General features: G+C 46.2%; 6 protein-coding genes across 7 annotated transcripts in view; 3 read left to right on the plus strand and 3 right to left on the minus strand.

The window, feature by feature from the left end:
• Positions 1-2,971, plus strand: part of sced (scrambled) — a 3,745-nt gene extending 774 nt beyond the window's left edge. The window contains exon 2 of the mRNA XM_018011087.2: positions 122-2,971. Coding sequence (XP_017866576.2) covers positions 122-2,351 — 2,230 coding nt within the window. The 3' untranslated portion in view covers positions 2,352-2,971. The remainder of the gene's footprint in view (positions 1-121) is intronic.
• A 287-nt stretch (positions 2,972-3,258) lies between these two features.
• Dpit47 (DNA polymerase interacting tpr containing protein of 47kD) lies at positions 3,259-4,799 on the minus strand. Its single transcript, XM_018011094.2, has one exon. The coding sequence runs from the start codon at positions 4,726-4,728 to the stop codon at positions 3,535-3,537; it is 1,194 nt and encodes a 397-aa protein (XP_017866583.1). The 5' UTR covers positions 4,729-4,799; the 3' UTR covers positions 3,259-3,534.
• Positions 4,800-4,923: 124 nt separating this feature from the next.
• On the plus strand, positions 4,924-8,159 carry LOC108616120 (sister chromatid cohesion protein DCC1). 2 transcript variants are annotated; one of them, XR_016270212.1, is made up of 4 exons: positions 4,924-5,143; positions 5,204-6,343; positions 6,412-6,589; positions 6,665-8,159. XR_016270212.1 is itself a non-coding variant. In XM_018011093.2 (3 exons), exons 1-3 carry the CDS (start codon positions 5,100-5,102, stop codon positions 6,509-6,511), a joined length of 1,284 nt encoding a protein of 427 aa, XP_017866582.1. In that variant the 5' UTR covers positions 4,924-5,099; the 3' UTR covers positions 6,512-6,663. The 2 variants fall into 2 exon arrangements, 1 of the variants encoding a protein (XP_017866582.1); XM_018011093.2 differs by lacking the exon at positions 6,665-8,159 and having other exon boundaries at positions 6,412-6,663.
• A 174-nt stretch (positions 8,160-8,333) lies between these two features.
• On the minus strand, positions 8,334-11,453 carry LOC108616117 (ATP-dependent RNA helicase DDX24). The gene is made up of 5 exons (XM_018011088.2): positions 9,919-11,453; positions 9,743-9,862; positions 9,232-9,684; positions 8,993-9,176; positions 8,334-8,937 (listed from the first exon to the last, which is right to left on the minus strand). Exons 1-5 carry the CDS (start codon positions 11,345-11,347, stop codon positions 8,664-8,666), a joined length of 2,460 nt encoding a protein of 819 aa, XP_017866577.1. The 5' UTR covers positions 11,348-11,453; the 3' UTR covers positions 8,334-8,663.
• Positions 11,454-11,882: 429 nt separating this feature from the next.
• Positions 11,883-12,552, minus strand: Arpc4 (Actin-related protein 2/3 complex, subunit 4). The gene has a single exon (XM_018011099.2). It carries the CDS (start codon positions 12,453-12,455, stop codon positions 11,949-11,951), a length of 507 nt encoding a protein of 168 aa, XP_017866588.1. The 5' UTR covers positions 12,456-12,552; the 3' UTR covers positions 11,883-11,948.
• Positions 12,553-12,632: 80 nt separating this feature from the next.
• On the plus strand, positions 12,633-17,963 carry LOC108616114 (VWFA and cache domain-containing protein CG16868). The gene is made up of 5 exons (XM_018011082.2): positions 12,633-13,099; positions 13,154-13,943; positions 14,016-14,684; positions 14,746-15,339; positions 15,408-17,963. Exons 1-5 carry the CDS (start codon positions 12,782-12,784, stop codon positions 17,459-17,461), a joined length of 4,425 nt encoding a protein of 1,474 aa, XP_017866571.1. The 5' UTR covers positions 12,633-12,781; the 3' UTR covers positions 17,462-17,963.
• The last annotated feature ends 260 nt before the right edge of the window (positions 17,964-18,223 follow it).

The following is an 18,223-nucleotide window of genomic DNA, read 5'->3' on the forward strand; positions in this document are numbered from 1 at the left end:
AAGATCCAAGGAAGTTAAAAAGTTAAAATCCTAAATAATGCCCCAAATCGCATACGATTATAATTATAACTTAATATTATTATAGAATAATAAATATTTCCCATCAAATTTTCTATTTTAGCGCCCAAAAAGCACTTGGCCCGCTGCCTAATGTGCCGGAATCCTTCTGCTTCGATCTGGATGCAAATAGTTTCTCATTTTCTGCACGCGTCTCGCAGATCTATGAGGAAATCTTCGATGGCAGTCGCATCTCGCGTGCATCCATTGCCTCGGGCATCTATGAGGAAATGAATTTGGCGTCCGGAGCAGTTGTAGACACGCCGCCTGTATTGCCACCGCTGCCGGCGCATCGGAAACGCATCAATACATTCGAACTGCAGCCGGGCGAGATACCGCGCTCAAGCACCAATCCAGAATCGGAGCTGGCCAAGAAAAAGAAGTACAAGAATATGTTGGACAACTTCTTTGGGCAGAAGCGTCGCTCGGGCAGCGCCAGCGTCGGTGAGCTGGAGCCCGCCAGCAGGGACCAGGTAGAGGAGCAAAAACAGCAGCAGGAGCGGGAGCTGCAGGCACTGGCCCTCTATGAGAATGCACCCACACCGGAGGCAGCGCTGCCCACTGGCAAACGTATATTGGGGAATATGAGAAATGCCCATCGCAACAGCTTCTCCAGTCCGGATCTGTCCAAGCTCAACTTTCTGGACACTTTCGGTGAGGCATTGTCTAGCGACGAGTTAAACATCAGCCTGGAGGACTCGGCCATTGAGCACGAATCGCGTCAAGTTCTCCTGGCCCAAATCGTGGCCGGCCAGCTAAGCCGTGCCGACTCCCTGGCCAGTCTGAATGTGTCCGAGCAGCTGCCTCAGAACTTCAATTTCTCTGCTTGCAATACGTCCACCATTAATCTGATTGGCTCCAATGGCGCCGTATCGCATGGCAAGCGCAATAAGAATGTGCTGGTGGAGGAGCTCAATGGCTACTGCGTGATGGCGCCGATTATACAAAAGCTGACAGGCAACAACGGAGCAGCACAGCTGGAGAAGAAACCCAGCGGCAGCACAGCATCCACCACATCTGGCTACTCGACAGTCTCCTATAGTTCATCCACTAGCAGCTGCAACACCGACCAGGAACAGGCGGCTAAGGCCACCACCGTTGCAGCTGCGCCCGCTCAAAATGAGAGCGATATATATGAATCGATGCATGTCACGTCGCTCAATGGCAACAGTAACAGCAACAGTGTCCTGGCCGAGCATCTGTATGAGAATCTCCTGGCTGTGAAGGCATCCCAGGAGCTGGAGCAGCAACCGCCGCTCAATCTTGGCTTTGGCCTGAGCACCAGCACGCCCACCGAATCGCCGTTGGTGCCAGCGCTGCCCCCGAAGCTGCAGCAGACGCCCATCACAGCGGAGCAGCGCGAGGCGGAGGAGGAGGACTACTACCAAACGCCGCGCAAGTCCATCATCAGCGTGGACGATAAGATACCCTCGTACTATCCCAATAGCTGCGATACGCTGAAATCGAAGCGACGCAGTCCCAGCAGCGCCGAAACAGCGCCAGGTGTGCGTCATTTGGTCAGCGCCAAGGTGCGCCGGGAGCGCAAAGAGAATCTCTATATATCATCGCCCCAGCAAATTATCGAACAAAGGCACAAATCAAGCACTGCATCACCATCATCCACATCCACATCCACATCATCAGCGTCGAGCAAGACTAAAACGTTAAACAAAAAGACTGCCGCCCACAAAATCTCCGAGGGTGTCTATGCCGTCACCCATGCAACAAAGCGACAAAGTATTAGTCATAATAATAACAATAACAATAATAATAATGTGAATGACCTGCAGGGCGAGGAGGAGCTGCTGCAGCTGGTGATGCTGCAGAATATTGATTTCAAATTCGACGACGGCCAAGCGCCCGACCCAAGCAGCAACAGCAGCAGCAGCAGCAGCAGCAAATCCAAGTCCAAAAACAAATCGAAATCAAGTCAATTGGAGGAAGAATACGAGCATTGCTATCAGGCAGCTGAGCGTGCCACGCGCATGCTACAGAAATATGCAACACTCGCCAAATTCGGCAACTCACCCACCAAGCAGCAGCAGCAGCAGCAGCTAAAGGTCGCCATGACACAATCTCATTCAGCTAGCAACTCGCCCAAAGAGCAGCTGCAACACCAACAGCAACAGCAGCAGCAGCAGCAACAGTTGCCACAGTCATCCAGCAACACCATGAAAAAGTTTGCCTCATTGCCGCGCTTTAAGAAAATCGATTTCTCGCCGCTGAAGCTGCGATTCAACAATGTGCTGCAGCGGAATGCAACAGCTGCAGCAGCGCCAGCAACGCCTCAGTAATCAATTCTATGAGTATCGTAATTGTTATTAATATTGTCATTGTTGTTGTTAATGTAGGTAGCATTAAGTTCAAGTGTTTAGTTCGCATGTGATTTTTCTTTAGCTAAATGATTTTAATATATATTTGTATACAGTTGCGGGCATATAAATAGGACACTCAAAATTTAGTGATAAATTCCAATCAATTTTAAAAAGAATATTAAGTTTGACATATATTGTTATTAGTTTAGATATTTGATATTCAATTTAACATAGATTTTTTTTTTTACTATTGCTACTACTTTTATGACCGCAACTGTATGCTTATTCTAGCTCAAACGCTTAGCTTTGTAAGCCTTCTATGTAATGCCTGTTTTGCCATAAAAATAACTGTAATTAAGTCTAGCTACGCACAGATTTGATCATATCAATGTAAGAGAGAAACCAGCTAAAGCCATATCTAATATCTGCTGTTGTGTCCAATGGTTGTCCAATACCCCCCCGAACCCATATTGGGTATGCGTGTCTGTCTACATATGTATTGTATTGTAATATCCTATATGATGTAGTCTTAAACTTAAGTGTGCTCAATTATATATAGAGTAAACTCGAAAAACGCTTTTATACCATATACATACATATATACAAAATGAAACTATTGTTGACTTATTTTAACTAACTGAAAGTAAAACAAAAAATATTATTTTAAGATAAGCTTAGTGCGCTTTCCTTAAACTTTCAGCAGCTCTATGTGAGATTACGCTTAAATATTTCTAATTATACTCTTTGATGTAGTTTAGTTGAATTTTATAAAAAGAAAGAGAAAGAGAAGAACAACAAATTATGCTATCAAATGCTTCGCAACATATCAAACAAATTGTAAACTTAGAGCTAATCAAATGTCCAATTTATATACACAAAAAAAAACTTTATTATATGTAGTATATATTTGTATGTCGCACAAATGAATGTATGTGTCAGGCATTCTTAGCTTCTACCGCAAGGATATATGAACTATGGATATTGAATAAGCTTCTTTTACAGCGCTAACAAGGCTCAATTGTACCGTGACTAAAATATAAAATATATAATAAAAACATATACTTTATACATATTTCGCAGCAATTGAACAATAAAAACTAATCAAATGCTTGTTAACTACTAAAATTACAACGTATTGCTTATATTTATCCCTATCATAGTCTCAGCTGTAGACCATGGGTCGTCGTTGCTGATGGAGGAACTCCTGTTCGACACGCGTATCCTTGGTCACCACATAGAAAAGCAATGCGCCGCCCGAGACAAAGAAACCCTTCTCACTTATAATCTCACGCAATGTCTTCGCCAGGTCCACCTTGTGCACACAGCCCGCCTTGCGGTTCTCATAGTAGACATGTACATTATCCGGACGATAGCTCAGAGTCCGGTCACAAGGCAACGGCTCCGCGAACAGTGTGTTCAGGCAATCTTGCATGGTGGCCGTCTCGGGCAGTTGTTGTTGGAAGTCGCTGAGCAGGAATTCGGGATACGAGAAGGCAGCGGGCCAAATCAAGGTGCTGTTATCCTCCGCATCCAAATGTACTGGATAATCCTCGAGGGGCAAAAACTTCGGTACCAACAATTGTTCCGTAATATTCGCACGTTTATTAATGGGCTGATCATCAAATTTGATGGCACGCTGCTCCAATGCTGCACGCAGCTTCTGGAAACGGGCCAGGTTGCGTTTGGTTTCGGCCGCTTCCTTGCGCTGATTGCGATCCACTTCGAGCTTTCTCATTTTATTCTTATGCAACAGCGCCTTGGCTTCTTTATGATCAATGTCCACTTCGAGCAGCTCCTCGCACAGCTTCGTGCATACATCGAACTTCTCCAATTCATAGGCACATTGAGCAGCACGCCAGCGCGCCTTCGTATAGTCCGGCTTATAGAAGAGCGCACGCTGCGCATCACTCAGAGCCGAACGATAATTCTTGAGGAAGAAATGTGCCGCTGAACGATTGTTATAGAGCACGGCCAGCACATCGGGATTGTCGCACTTCGTTTTGATGGCCTCGGTGAATGAGTAGACGGCCATGCGGAATTTCTTGTGCTTCATATAGAAATTGCCATCCTCTTTGTAGTTGAGTGCCAGCTCTTCTTGCGTATTCTCGTCCGGATCGTATTTGAGCTTTTGCAGACCCTCGAACATCGGATGCACCTCATCACCTGGCTGTGGTGTTTTCTTCATGAAGAACGGATGCTTGTCCATTTCCTCCTGCCAGCGATCCTCTGGCCAGCCCTCCTCATAGCGTTTCTTTTCCAAGCCATCGATGAATTCATCCAGCTGAGCATCTAACTGCGCCGCCAGCTCTAGCCGCTCCTCATCAGTCCAATTCTTTTTCGTCGCCAGGTTTTCCATTTGTGTCTCTTTGTATGGGAATTGCACATGCTATGCTTCATACCTGTTGTTGGAGGCAAGTATGCAGATACACGAAAGTAATCGTGACTTTTGGCGAATTATAACTAGGTGGCAACGTACGATTTCAAATGAATTTATTGAGTTGTTTTTATGTACAAATGCATAAGTTAATGGCCAACAATGCAATACAAATTGATAAATGTGATGCATAACATTTACCAATTTGTTATACATTAAATATGTTCATGCTTATATTCAATTATTAAAATATCACATTTGCTTGCAACTACAATATTTATAGTTGTGTGGCAACGCTCATAGTCCCATTTGTTTACATGTGATAAAAAAGTTTTTGGCGCGCAAAACATGAGATGAATGTGGAAAATATGGAAGTGGATGAAAATGCACCGCAACAGTAAGTTTTAAGAAACGCAAGTAATATTCGAACTATGTTAAAATTATTCACATATTCTAGTTATGTGCGAACACCAGAGGACGTCAAGGCTATTGTTAAGCATGCCAAACTGGATGAGCGCCAGCTCACGCAAGTAACACAGGCCTTGTATTATCCAAGCGCTCATGTTGTGAGTGACAATTTGAAGCTGTTGGAGTTGGATGAACACATGTTGCAACAGATTCGAAACGGTCAGACGTTGCACTTTAAAGGCGGCCTGCATGAGAAAGTTGTGCTCTGCACGGATGAACGCACCTATGACGTGAAGGGCGCCGAGATCTCGAATAGTTTATTATTGGTGCCTGATTTAAAGTTTGCTGCCGCAACGAGCACTTCGCCACTGAAGAGTCCGCGTACGGGCAATGCAAATACGTCGCTGGAGCGCAGCCTCAACGACAGCGCCGATGATGATTTGGAGGTGCCTCGCACTCTCGAACAGCGACAGGTGCTCACAATATTCCATGAATACTTTGAATGTCGTGAGATACGCCCACGATATCGCAAACTGGGCGAATTGCTGCAGCTGACTCGCTATTCCGGGCCAGAGAACGAATATTGCATTGAGCGCAAGCATCTGTTCAGCTTCCAACAGCTGCTGAATACAGTTCAGTGCAGTCGAGCTCAGTTTGTCGATGGACTGCAGCAGCTTAGGGCAATCGAGTTCGATGGCCACATACGCATACTCGACTACGAGTATGAGTATCGCATTATTAGCTTGATGCTGGGACTGATTAGTGAGAACTCATGGGCACTGGATGAGGTGGAACGTGAAGAGACGATTTATGCCCTGCAAGGCATTGCTCCAGAGCCCGTTGTCGCCGGACTCTTTGATATCTACACAGTGCCCAGCGATCGCTGCCCCGATAAGTTCAAGTACCAGGAGTCGCTGGTGGCGCGGATTGTGGCACAGAATATTTTGCAGCCAGGACTACGTTTTCGCAGCGATGAGTTTATGACCACCTGGCAGGAAGCCTTGCCGGAGGGCATGAGCTGCAAGATCGAGTATCTGCGCGGATTGGGCATCTTAGACAAGGAGGGCGCACAGCCCTGCATTCGCTCCCTGGCTGAGGAGCACCTACCCTCCAATATTATTGATCGCATGCGCGTCTTGTTTAAAACAAAACGCAAATGGACGCTGGACGAGATGGAGCCTTACATTGAGTAAGGAGTAGAAATCATCGTAATCATTATCATATATTAAATCTAATCTAAATTATTTTTCTTTACAGCTGCTTTACCACACCCGCCCTATCCGTCTCCACCTTGCTAGCCAAGCACGCGCGCTCCCTAACCGAGGGCGGCACACGTTACTTCGTTTCTAAGCATTGATTGCATCCATGTCATCAACATATATATATATACTAGCTGGCCCGGCAAACGTTGCATTGCCCTCTATATTATTTCTAGGTAAAAAATTGTTGAAAGCTATGTTGTTCAGGCTGGGATACACTGATAAATTTATTAATCGGATTTTCATTCAAGCACCTTGTTGTAAACGACATTCTTCGTTTTTTGGTCGGGTGCAAGAACAAATAATGCGGATCGTTTGCCAACACGTGAGCATGCCACGTACAATTGACCATGAGAAAAACACGCATTTTCTAGATTGAGGCCACAAATAGTCAAAGATTGGCCCTGTGACTTGTTGATCGTCATGGCGAAGGCAAGACGAAGCGGGAATTGAATTCGTTTAAATTCAAAGGGCATATCTGTTGAGCTCATCGGAATCCTAGGAATAAGAACTTCCTCATCTTTAAATTTTCCTTTGAGTATCAACGCGTGAATCACATTGCTCATCAGTTTTCTTATCACCAAACGCGTTCCATTGCACAGTTTTGGTTGGTTTAAATTTCTAAGCATGCAAATCATGGAGAATTGCTCTTTTCATAGCTGTGTTCATTTCTTGACGCCGGTCAAGTTGTTCTTCCATATTGCCCATGAAGTATATTTGCAAGAATTTTTGCTGTGCATCTTCAATAGGTTGCAATGATCCAATGCGATGGCAAATCTGGCCTTGAATCTTTAAATTCAAAGCCATAGTTATAGTTATATTTACAAACACTATTTACAGAAATCTAACAAACTACATTATTCAAAATTTTTTTTTGGCAGTCATAGAAAATAAAATTTTTAACGTAAATTACCTTAAATATCCGTCTCCAATATTTTCCGCCCCAAATTATGTCATTTGGAAACAGGCATTGTATTTTTGAGTGTTCGCTAGAAAATGTCGTGATTCTAGTGTTTCGCCATAAAGCAGGGAACGCAATGGCTATGGTGACCGCTAATGGCTATGTCACTTTACCACTAAGGCAGCACAAACCGGGCGTTTCACCAGCAAACTTCAATGCGCCACAATGCTAGCAAACAACGTCCATTGGACCAATGCAAACTAAACGATTCAAGCTGTAATCAATGGTGCAATCATATCGAAACGCTGCTCGATTCAAATCAATCCTTGAACCATTTCTTATTGCCATTTCACGGGCTGCCTCTCTTTGAGAAGCACGAATTAAGGCCCTTCTTCCCTGGGTACTAACGCGGAGCCTTTCTCGGGCGATTTCTCGCTCTTCGTCAGATAATTGACTCGCGCTATTCCGTTGCCTAATTGCATTATGGGTCCGCCGGGAAAGATTAGATCTTCTAGGACGCGGCATTTTTATTAATAGTAATACTGCCCTCGCACAAAACCATATAAAACAATCGAGAAATATAAATATAAATAATTTACACAAATTTATGTTTGAGACAAACAAATACCTGAACTTTCGAGATATTTAGCTTTTGTAAAAGTCCAAAAATACAATTTTTAATAATTAACTTTTTTTTTTAATTTCGAATTTTGAATTTTGAATTTTTTATTTATTTTTGATTGTTAGGTTTTAATCTTTTGATTTTTTTTTTAATTTTTGCAGATTTTTGATTTGAAATATTTATAAAGTTTAAAAGTCCGAAAATATAAAAAGCCAAAAATACACTTTTTAATAATTACCTTTTTTTTTTTAATTTCGAATTTTTAATTTTTTATTTATTTTTTGAACAGTCAGGTTTTAATCTTTTGATTTTTTGCAGATTTTTGATTTGAAATATTTTTCCTGTTGATTTGAAATTTTTTTTTTTTTTTTTTTTTTTTTTTTTTTTTTTTTGAATAGTCAGGTCTGCTCGAGGTCAGGAGACCGTAGACTGACTGACTACATTTGTTTATTTACTTCTACACTATTGTCAAAACTGTCACTGTTACCAAGCCTACTGGGTATAAAAAAATTTGAACATTTGGGGAAAAAACCGCGTTTTTCAAGTATTCGGCAAATTTTTTCAGTATTTTTAAGACCCTATACTAAACTCGTTGCGGAGACAAATCCAACAAATCAAAAACCATGAAAATTGGTTCAGCCCAAATCAAGTTATAAGCAGTCTTCACTTTTACACAACTTTCTTTTATATATATAGATATTTGTACAGTAAACTAGAATATAATTATTTACACTTTGCGTTTGCGTTTGTTGCGCTGTTGCTTGGCCAGTTTCATGTCCTCGATGGCTGCCTTCATTGTTTCCACAGCGCTGCGGGAATCACTGCTGGCAATGTCCGTGCCCTCGGGCAGCTGACCTGTGCTGGTGGGATACTTAAAGCTGAATCCCTTGGGGAAAATGGGGCGTGAGAGTAGGGCGCTAAGCTGTGCTCGCACTGTGTCAACATGCAAGCGATTGCGTCTCCTTTCAATGATGAATGCATCTTCATCCTGGTCGCTACCACTGCAATAGATAAGGGTATTAGGATAATGACTCCCAGAAATGCATATCCACCTACGACTCATCGTTGTAGCCATCGATAATCATATCCATTTCCTCGGCATGCTTTTTCATCCAACCCTCTTCGCTTTGAGTGCGACGCAACTTCAGTTCCTCCTTGTCCAGTTCACGGGCTAGATTAACTCGCTCCTTGACCGCACCCAGGAAACGTTCAGAGATGGGAAATAGTGGTAAATCCTCAGCTATAAGGGATTACACTGATTATGCTGCTCAGATTTTAAATTTTGAATAACTTACTCCGCTCCAGCGTCTTGTGTAGCCTCACATAGGCCTTCACCTCGCCCGGCTCCATGAACATCACCGTTATGCCATGCTTGTTGGCACGCGCTGTGCGACCCGAGCGATGTACATAGTTCTCGCTGGTGCGCGGCACCTGGTAGTGTATCACGTGCTCAACATTGGGTATATCTAAGCCACGGGCAGCCACATCGGTGGCTATCAACAAGCCGATCGGGTTGTCCCGAAAGCGTTCCAAATTCTTCAGACGTTGCTTCTGAATCATATTCGCGTGCAGCGGCAAAGGATTGCAGTTCAGCAAGCCGAACAACGTGGCTAGCCGCTTGACACAGTCGATGGAGTTGCAGAAGACAATCGTGCGACCAGGATGACGTTGAACAAAGTAGTACAGATAGTAATCCTTCTCATCGATGGCACACAGCAGGCGACTCTCGGTGAGCGTCTGAGCAGTTTCTGAAAAGGGATTGAGACATAATTAAAGGGATTCCTCTATGGATTCGAGTTTACTTACGCTGGCTGCTGGTGATGTCCACAATCTTGGGCTGTGATATGCCCAGTTCTTCTATCAGGCTCTCAATCTTTTGATCCACCGTTTGCTTGATGAACTTGGGTCGCTTGGCCAGATTACGCTCTGTAATATAGTGAATGATAAGTTGAGTGTTCATTATAATCCATGTTTTCTCTTACTTTGCATATGCTCGGGCAGATCATGGACCAATGTCAATGTGGCCGAGAAGACAAAATTTTGTCGCAACTTCTTGCGTTCCTCATCCGCGTTGAGCACCTTGAGCAGGCTGCGCAGCTCCTCGAAGTGGCCCTTCTCCACCATGCGATCGGTTTCATCAATGCACAGGAAACTCACATTTTCAATCTTGCTCAGATGACTATTGCCCTGCGCATACAATTCCCAGAGTCGGCCTGGTGTGGCCACCACAATTTCCGGGCATTGACGCAGCACGCGCTCCTGCTTGGCCACGGACAGGCCGCCAAAGATGGCGGCGACATTGATGCCCGTATATTTGGCGGCACTGACCAGATGATTCTTCACCTGCACGGCCAATTCACGGGTGGGCGTTAGCACAACGGCGTAGAGTGGCCGCTGCCTCGCTTCTGGGTCATTCTCGTTGTCGCTCTCCTCATCACTGGCCCCGGACACATAGTCCAGCTCCTCTGGCGGCGGTGTCAGCTCATGGTTATCCTTTGTCGGCGGCGCCTCTTCTACTGGTCCTTGAGCGCCTTTCACCTTTGGCGCCTTGCGTATGCCAGAGTCATCGTTGCGCTGCTTCAGTTCCATTATGCCCGAGAGTATGGGTATGCCAAAGGCAAGAGTTTTGCCACTTCCTGTCTCCGCTGCACCCAGTATATCCTTCTTGCCGTGTATAGCTGCCGGCAGAGTCATGGCCTGTATCTGGGTCGGCGCCTCGTAACCCAGCTCCGCCAAAGCTCGCATAATTGGCTCTGGTACGCCCATACCGTGCCATTTCGTCATATCCAAATTGTTTGGTTGTGGCTCACATGGCACTAGCTCAGGCACCTGCTCATCGTCGGCACTCTCTGCACCTTCCAGCTGCTCATCATCTGATGGCGGCGGCGGTCGCAGCAACGCAAAGCGGTCTGGTTCGTAGTCCTCGTTGGGTGTGAATTGTGATTTGATTGGTTTGGTCTCCGTTGCTGTGGGCGCAGCCTTCTTTTGTTTCCGCTCTTTCTTACGTTGTTCACGCTTCTCCCGCTGCTTCTGCAGTCGCAGTGCATGTCGCTCAGCCAGCTTAGCTTTCTTTTTGCTGGCTGCCCCATTCTCAGCATCATCGTCGCTCTCCTCCTCTTCACTCGAGGACTCCTCTGAATCTTTTCCTGATTTAGATCGTTTACGTCTGTTCTTCTGCTCATAGCTACTGTCGTTGCTCTGTTTCTCAGTTGATTTTACCAGCGCTGGATCGTACTCCTTGAGAACTTCCAGGCCAATCATTCCCTCGTAACCGGTAAAGTCGTCTGATATCACATGACCCTTAATTTTCACCTTCTGCCAGCCCTTCGACCTCAGAACTGGTATGTCGCTGTCGCTTTTGGGTTTCTTTTGCTTAACATTTCCGTTATTCTTAGCTTTTGTCGCCACCATGTTCTCATTAAATCAAATAGCACCTCGATCTGGAGCCGTCCGCGTGTTTCGTTTGTTGATATTGAATTGTACAGGGCTGTTACGCAGCAGTGTTGCACAATGCCAATAGTTATTATTAATATGTGTAACTTGGCGGGAAAATTCAAATAACACCAAAATTTTGCCATTTCAACACATTTAATTAGACTTTTATATAATTAACTATAGAGTTTTGCTACTCAACCTCGTATTATCTCGGCTCAGTCTTTTTATGTTCGAGCAGAGAAAATATGGCACGACAGAGAACTCATTCTCATCTAAAGCATCAATATGCGCTTTTGTGCCTTTCTCTAATTCTCTCTATGCTCTATCCCTCTCTCTATCTATTTCAATAGGGAACTGGAAGTATTATCCTCATTAACGACATTCAATTCATATCGAGTGAATGGTCATTGATAACAACCATATAATCGCTAAGGAGCTTCATTCAGCATATTCCCCTTCAGAAACTAGTTATTGCCAATTACTTTAGCACTACGATAAACAGTTTAAATAATTAACGGTTTTAGAAAACACACATTTATTTAATGAATCATTTCGTAAACTATTGCTCATTTTATTTTTAAAAGCGCTTCAAGAACTCCTCAGCACAGGTGCGGGCGCGAGCATTCACCGCCAGTTTCATTTCACTAATTTCTTTGTCGATTTCCTCCATGAAGCTAATGACGAAGTCCACCAGCTTATGTTTATACATTTGTTCCGTATGGAAATTTGTTATCAGAAAGCTAATATCGTATCCTTCGATTGGCTTACGGCGCAATATGATAAAGGATTCAGCGCGACGCATCATGAACCGTGTAAACTTGTGGCAAAGAATGCGCTCGATTTCATCTGCTTGCTTCACAGCAATGCTCACACGCACCGAATTGATGGACGGCTCAATAAGCACCTTCTCCCTCTCATTGCGAGAGACAACGATAGGCGTGAGCACTAATTCTTTGCTGGAACAAATTTCCACCTCCGGCTTGTTGTGCCGTTCCACAACCTGCGACGGGAAGTCCTGTAGGCACATTGCAGCAGTCAGGGAATGGCGGACAGCGGTCAAATATGGTTTTAAGGTGGCGGCCATTGTTTGTTGTAACTTATAATTTTTATTATGATTCACACGATGGTAGTACAATGTTATTTTCTTATCATCGATTAACAACTTAGCTTCGATAGTAATGGAATGGTGTCCATCAATATGAAATAGTATCGATTATCCGTATCGAATATTAAATGCTTTTGGATGCAAAAATACGGCGTTCCCGATAACAGTTATCGACCGACCTTATAGTATATCGGGCAGCAGCATTTGCAGCAGCATAAAAGTATTACAAAAAAAGAAAATCGTTTTGTTTGTATCTAAATGACGCGGTAGTTGTGGCCTATAGAGCCTACCAGGAAATCAGCAAGATGTGGAGCGGCATCGCGCTGCTCCTACTCCTGGCGGCAGCTGCCCACACATCGCCAAGCAATGAACATGTTCCTCCTCTACCTCTAAGCATAAGCAAAAACACAACCATAACAAATGAAACCATACCTAGCAATAATTACAAAGTGCCTACGTCCAATGCTGCTTCTGCTGCTATCGGCTACATGCCGCTCCAGCAGAGCTCAGCAAGTGTTTTCTTCGTCAACTACAATCAGCAGAACGTTGTGCAGCTGAGGCACAATGTGGAGAACAAGCTACATAGTATACGTAATGTGGAGATGCTAGTAACGAAAATACAAGTAAGTGCCATGATATGCTTTAAGTGTGCCATAATTCACATCGACTTCTTGCAGGAAATCTTCGACTCTATACATTTTGCCAGCTCAGTGACCACGCGGCTGTCGTCTGGCAACGACAACGAGACCGTGCAGCAGGATCTGCAAGCGTTTAGCCAGCGTCTGGGACGCAAGCTGCAGAGAGCCACGCATGTTGTACTCGAACTGCGGGACTTATTGCGTTCCAATCTTAGCAAAGTGCTGCTGCAGCAGCACAGCTACGACGACGATACCGAGGAGGAGCAACAAAGTGAATTTGACTTTGAAGTTGAGGAGGACGAGAACAGGAATGCGGCTGCCAATAACGAGAATATGCATCTCTATCTGAATACGCAAATCGAGAAATGCCAACCGTATTATGAGACAAATGTGGATGCCGTCTCCTTGGCTTCGGCCCATTACAATAAACAGCAAATACAAATCTTGAATTATCTAAAATCGGATGAGGTATCGCGCGCCACCTTCCTGAACGAGAACAATGGTCGCTCGCTAGCCGCCAATAGTTATATTGCCGATCAGTTAGCCATATTGCGCCAGCTCTTGAGCAATAATCCAAGCGACAACGAGCCCAATAGCAGCAGCAAGATCAAGCACAGCAAAAATAAAGCCAGCAGCAGCAGCAGCAGCAGCAGCAACAGCGCCAGCCACTTTAAGCACATCTATTTCCTCTCCAGCAGCGATGGAGCTTTGGGCACAGCCCACTTTCGTCGCCTGTACGTTTCGGCCATCAAACGAAAGTTTGTGATGCTGCTCATAGATGTGGGATCGGCGCTAAATGCGGAACTCTTTGAAATAACCAAGAGCTTTGGTAGGTGTTTAATGGAGCAGAGCAACTGAGGATATTTAAACTAACATCTGAACTTTCTATATTTTCCCACAGTTCAAGAGTTGCTGCTGCTCTTGGAGGACACGGACTATATATCGTTAGTGACTATATCCAGCGAGGCGGACTATATGTATTTGGATGCGTTTCCTGCAGACGCGGCTCACGGCATTTATAGCGCCACGCGTGCGCACAAGGATGAGATTCTTAGCTATGTGAACAATCTGAGCTTTGGTCGCGGCATGACCAACCACACGTTGGGCTTTGAATATGCGTTTGAAATGCTGCATCGACTGCAGCAGGCACAGCTCGTCAATGTGTCGGAGCAGCCCATTGAGTTTGTCTATGTAACGCGTGGACTGCTCACAAATCTGTCGGATGCCATGCATGTGTTGCGTGTGTTGGCACAGGGCCAGAGTCGTCTGCTTTCGCCGGTTATCATCAACACCTGCGCCGTGGTGCTGGACGAGAAGCGCATCATGTATGAGAAGCAGTTCCTCAGCGATGTGGCCACGCAGAACTATACGAAGTTCGATATTGATGTGAGTGCATGGCTGCCCGCTGGCCAGGAGGCGCAATTGGCTGGACGTTTCTTTGTACTGAACAAGATGCACGCGGAGACAATACCACGGGCGAGCAGCCGCGTCTTTGGTCAGCTTTTCACAGAGCGTTTTCTCAGCGACTCCCTGGAAGTGCATCAGCCCGCTGTGGATGCCGAGAGTGGAGGTGAGTCATTTGTGTTTGTATTTATATTACTTTCCGAAGTTAATAATCTTCACATTTGCAGATGTCCTGGTTGCCATCACATATGCCGTGCCGCCCTATGGCGTGGTGGGCGTGAATTTGTATTTGGCTGACTTGTTGGAGGATTTGCTTAACTATCCGACTGCTTCGCCCGCTGCCAAGCAGGGCTTCAGCTATGCCTTTCTGCTGGATCGTGACACCGGCAATACGCTGGCCCATCCGGCATTCCCACGCCCGCTCATCCAGCGTGAAACAGCGTATCCAGTGAACATAGCCTATCTGGAGAATGCAACGGACTTTTCCAGCATCCTCGGACGTATGCTGCATGAGGAGCGCGGCAATGCCAGCACTGGCGTCTACTTGGGTCGCCAGCAGCTGTTGCGCACCTATCACTGGCAATCCGTGCTGGGCATTTATGTGCTCTGTCTGGTGAGCACCGCCAGCATCAGTGGCACTGCCGCCCACAATACATCTGTGCCGCAGCAGCGCTACAATCGCTTGGATGCTGTATCGAGCTACGAATCTGGTTACTATGGCGATAGCATGGATATATTGTACCACCGTTTGGACTTGCTGCAAAATGCCGCCACTGGAGCGCCCGCAAATTGCCGTTACTTCAGGCAACTGGCCACAATGGGTGAGCTAGCAATGGGTTTGATTATAGATATATCCAAACTGTAATCCTCTTCTACTTCTTCTTTACAGATGCACCCACTCTCTTTCTGAGCGCCGCCGCCTTTAATTCGCCCTTTGCATTTCTGCACAACAATCGCCCACGCACACAGCTGCGTCAAGTGGAGTCCATAATGGCTTATTTGCGTGATTCCCGTGGTCTGTTCGCTAATCCCGGGCTGCGGCCACGCATACGGCACGAGGTTGTGGTCTTATATCAGGCTATGCAACTGCTACGACGACGGCATCAGGACTCGAGCGGATCGTTGCGTGCTCACATTATCAGACGTTATATAGCCAGTGTCAGTGGCGTGCTGCAGATATATCCGGGTTGCCTGCTGAGCAGCAGCTATGATGCAACACGACGTCCCTGGTTCCGGCAGGCCATGGCCCAGCCGGGTCGCATTGTCAGCACAGCGCCGTATCTGGATGCTGGTGGAGCGGGCTATGTGGTGACGATAGCGCATACGATATTTGAGGGCAAAGCGGATGCCTTACACTCGGCACAGCAGGATCGGCCTGTGGCTGTGGTCGCCCTGGATGTGCCCTACGCCTTCTACTATCGGCTCATCTTGGACAGCACGCCGGTGTGCACACAGCCGCACATGAAGTGCCTGCTGTTCGAGCACGAAGGCTATTTGCTGGCGCATCCCAGCATGCTGCAGGTGTCCACGCACACGCGCAATCAACGCCGGCCCCACGAGCATCTGACGCACAAGGAATCCTATCTGGCCAACGATATGCTAAACCATGCCCAACTGGTGCGCAAGCTGGGCTGTGGCAGCTATCAGAATCGGACGCTGCAACGCTATTACGCCTTCAACACATCGCTGGCCACCATACTGAGCAATGTGGTGCATGGCGAGCGCACGAAATACGCCATCGCCCTGATCCGTGGCAGCAATCTGTTTGCGGCGGTGCTCAACTCCAGCTGCGATGGCGGTGCCTTCTGTCCGTGCAGCACCATCGATCGGGTCTGCCTCAACTGCAAGCGCATGGATCAGACGGACTGCGAGTGTCCCTGCGAGTGCCCCATGCTGGCGAATAGCGATGCCAGGGATCTGGATGACTATACCAACTATACGCGGCAATTTCCCTATTGTGCACCACCGAGCGAACATTTTCTCGCACTGCCACCCACCACGCAGCTGTTGAGCATGTTGCCCAGCTGCACCGCCGTTGGAGGCGGAGGCGGCTGTGAGACGTTCGCTACACAGCGCGAATGCCTCGGCATCATGGGCTGTGAGTGGTGTCAACAGGATGTGGAGGGGAACACCTTCGCGACGGCCTTCTGCTCCTCACAGGCGGGCTGCTTTAATGGTGTGCTGGCCTCGCTGACGCCGTATGGAGAGTTGGATGAGCTGGAGATGCTGGCCGCGCATAATCCACAGCGGGAACAGCATGCCTACTCCGCCTTTGGGCCACTGGGTGGTGCCATCGTTGTGCTTGCCATAGTGATAGGCTTTGCCATCTATTGCTACAGGCACAATCTGGATAACCAGGCACTGGAGCAGTTTTATGTGGATTCGGTGCAGGAGGAGAACTACGGTCTGCCCCTGTCACGTTTCAATTTCGATGATTGCCAGGCACATGATGAGCCGCCCATGGGTGGCTATGATCATGCTGCGGCCCAGCGCCAACTGATGCATGCTGCGGACATATCACCGTATCACATGTCCAGTGGCAGCAGCTACTACCGCCGGCCGCCCAACGGGGAGTCGGATCACGGCTACAGCACCATGACACCGCACGAGGATAGCTCCGATCAGCAGTGCTTTACGCTGGCGGAGCCACTGCTGCTACACGACAAGCGGCACAGCAAGTCGGACACCATGTCCATATCAACATCCATATCGAGTCCCACTAACCGCCAGCAGTCCAACGCTCATCCCTATTTGAGCAATCAGCCGGCCAGCAAGACGGAGCGCTACAAGCAGCAGCCGCAGGCCACACCGTCGCCCTGTCGCGGCACAACGTCCGCGGTTTATGGCCAGACCACGCTGCCGCTGGATGCCGAGGAGTCGCGATCCCACTATATACTGGCGCCTGTGACCGTCCATCGGCACATGGAGACGGCCGAATCGTAGTCGATTGCAATTAACGTTTAAGGAGTCCGCTTGTTTGCCAACTTGGTTATTTTGTGGGTTAGTTCACAACCACGCGATCCGACACAGAATCAGATCAGCATCCGATAACTAATTCAGACTCTACAAAATGCCAGCCAATTTAATCTTTAAGTCGTTTATATTGTTAACCACTTTGCCATTTTTGTCCAGGTGCACGAACTATGCGCGTGCACTGTAATTTATTGCAAAAAGTATTATTATGCAGCTACTTCCAATATTTTAAGCATTTACATATACATACATACATATATATATATATGGATATATAGATATATATATATCTATGTTAAGCACTAAATCAACTAAATGTACTTATCAAAGTAACGAAACGACTCGAAAGGAAGAGTATACATTTTTTGTAATAGTCCTTAAGTGCATAAAGTTACTAATTATCGATTTTAGTTCGTAAATAATACAAACTTTAAATAAAATGTTTGCAAAAATTTTACACACAAAACGAAAAGGAAGATTGGAAAATCTTCTTAGCCTTGATTTAGAGCCAATTGTCTGTTAGCCGCGGCTACAGCTGTCGACGCGTTAATGAATTTATTTTTACAGCAAACTCTAAACAGAGGGAAAGAAGAAGAAGAAGAAAAAAAAAAACAATAAATAGATTTCGCTCAATAGCAGAATTTTCAGTGCCCAAAATGTTGCGTATATTTAGAAATAACAAAATCTCTCAGAGTTGTCAGAGAAGAGCAAAGAGAATTTTCCGAAATTTTC

This window comes from Drosophila arizonae, chromosome 5 (assembly GCF_054131065.1).
Source record: "Drosophila arizonae isolate 15081-1271.41 chromosome 5, UAZ_ARI_1.0, whole genome shotgun sequence".
Classification (NCBI taxonomy): Eukaryota; Metazoa; Arthropoda; class Insecta; order Diptera; family Drosophilidae; genus Drosophila; species Drosophila arizonae.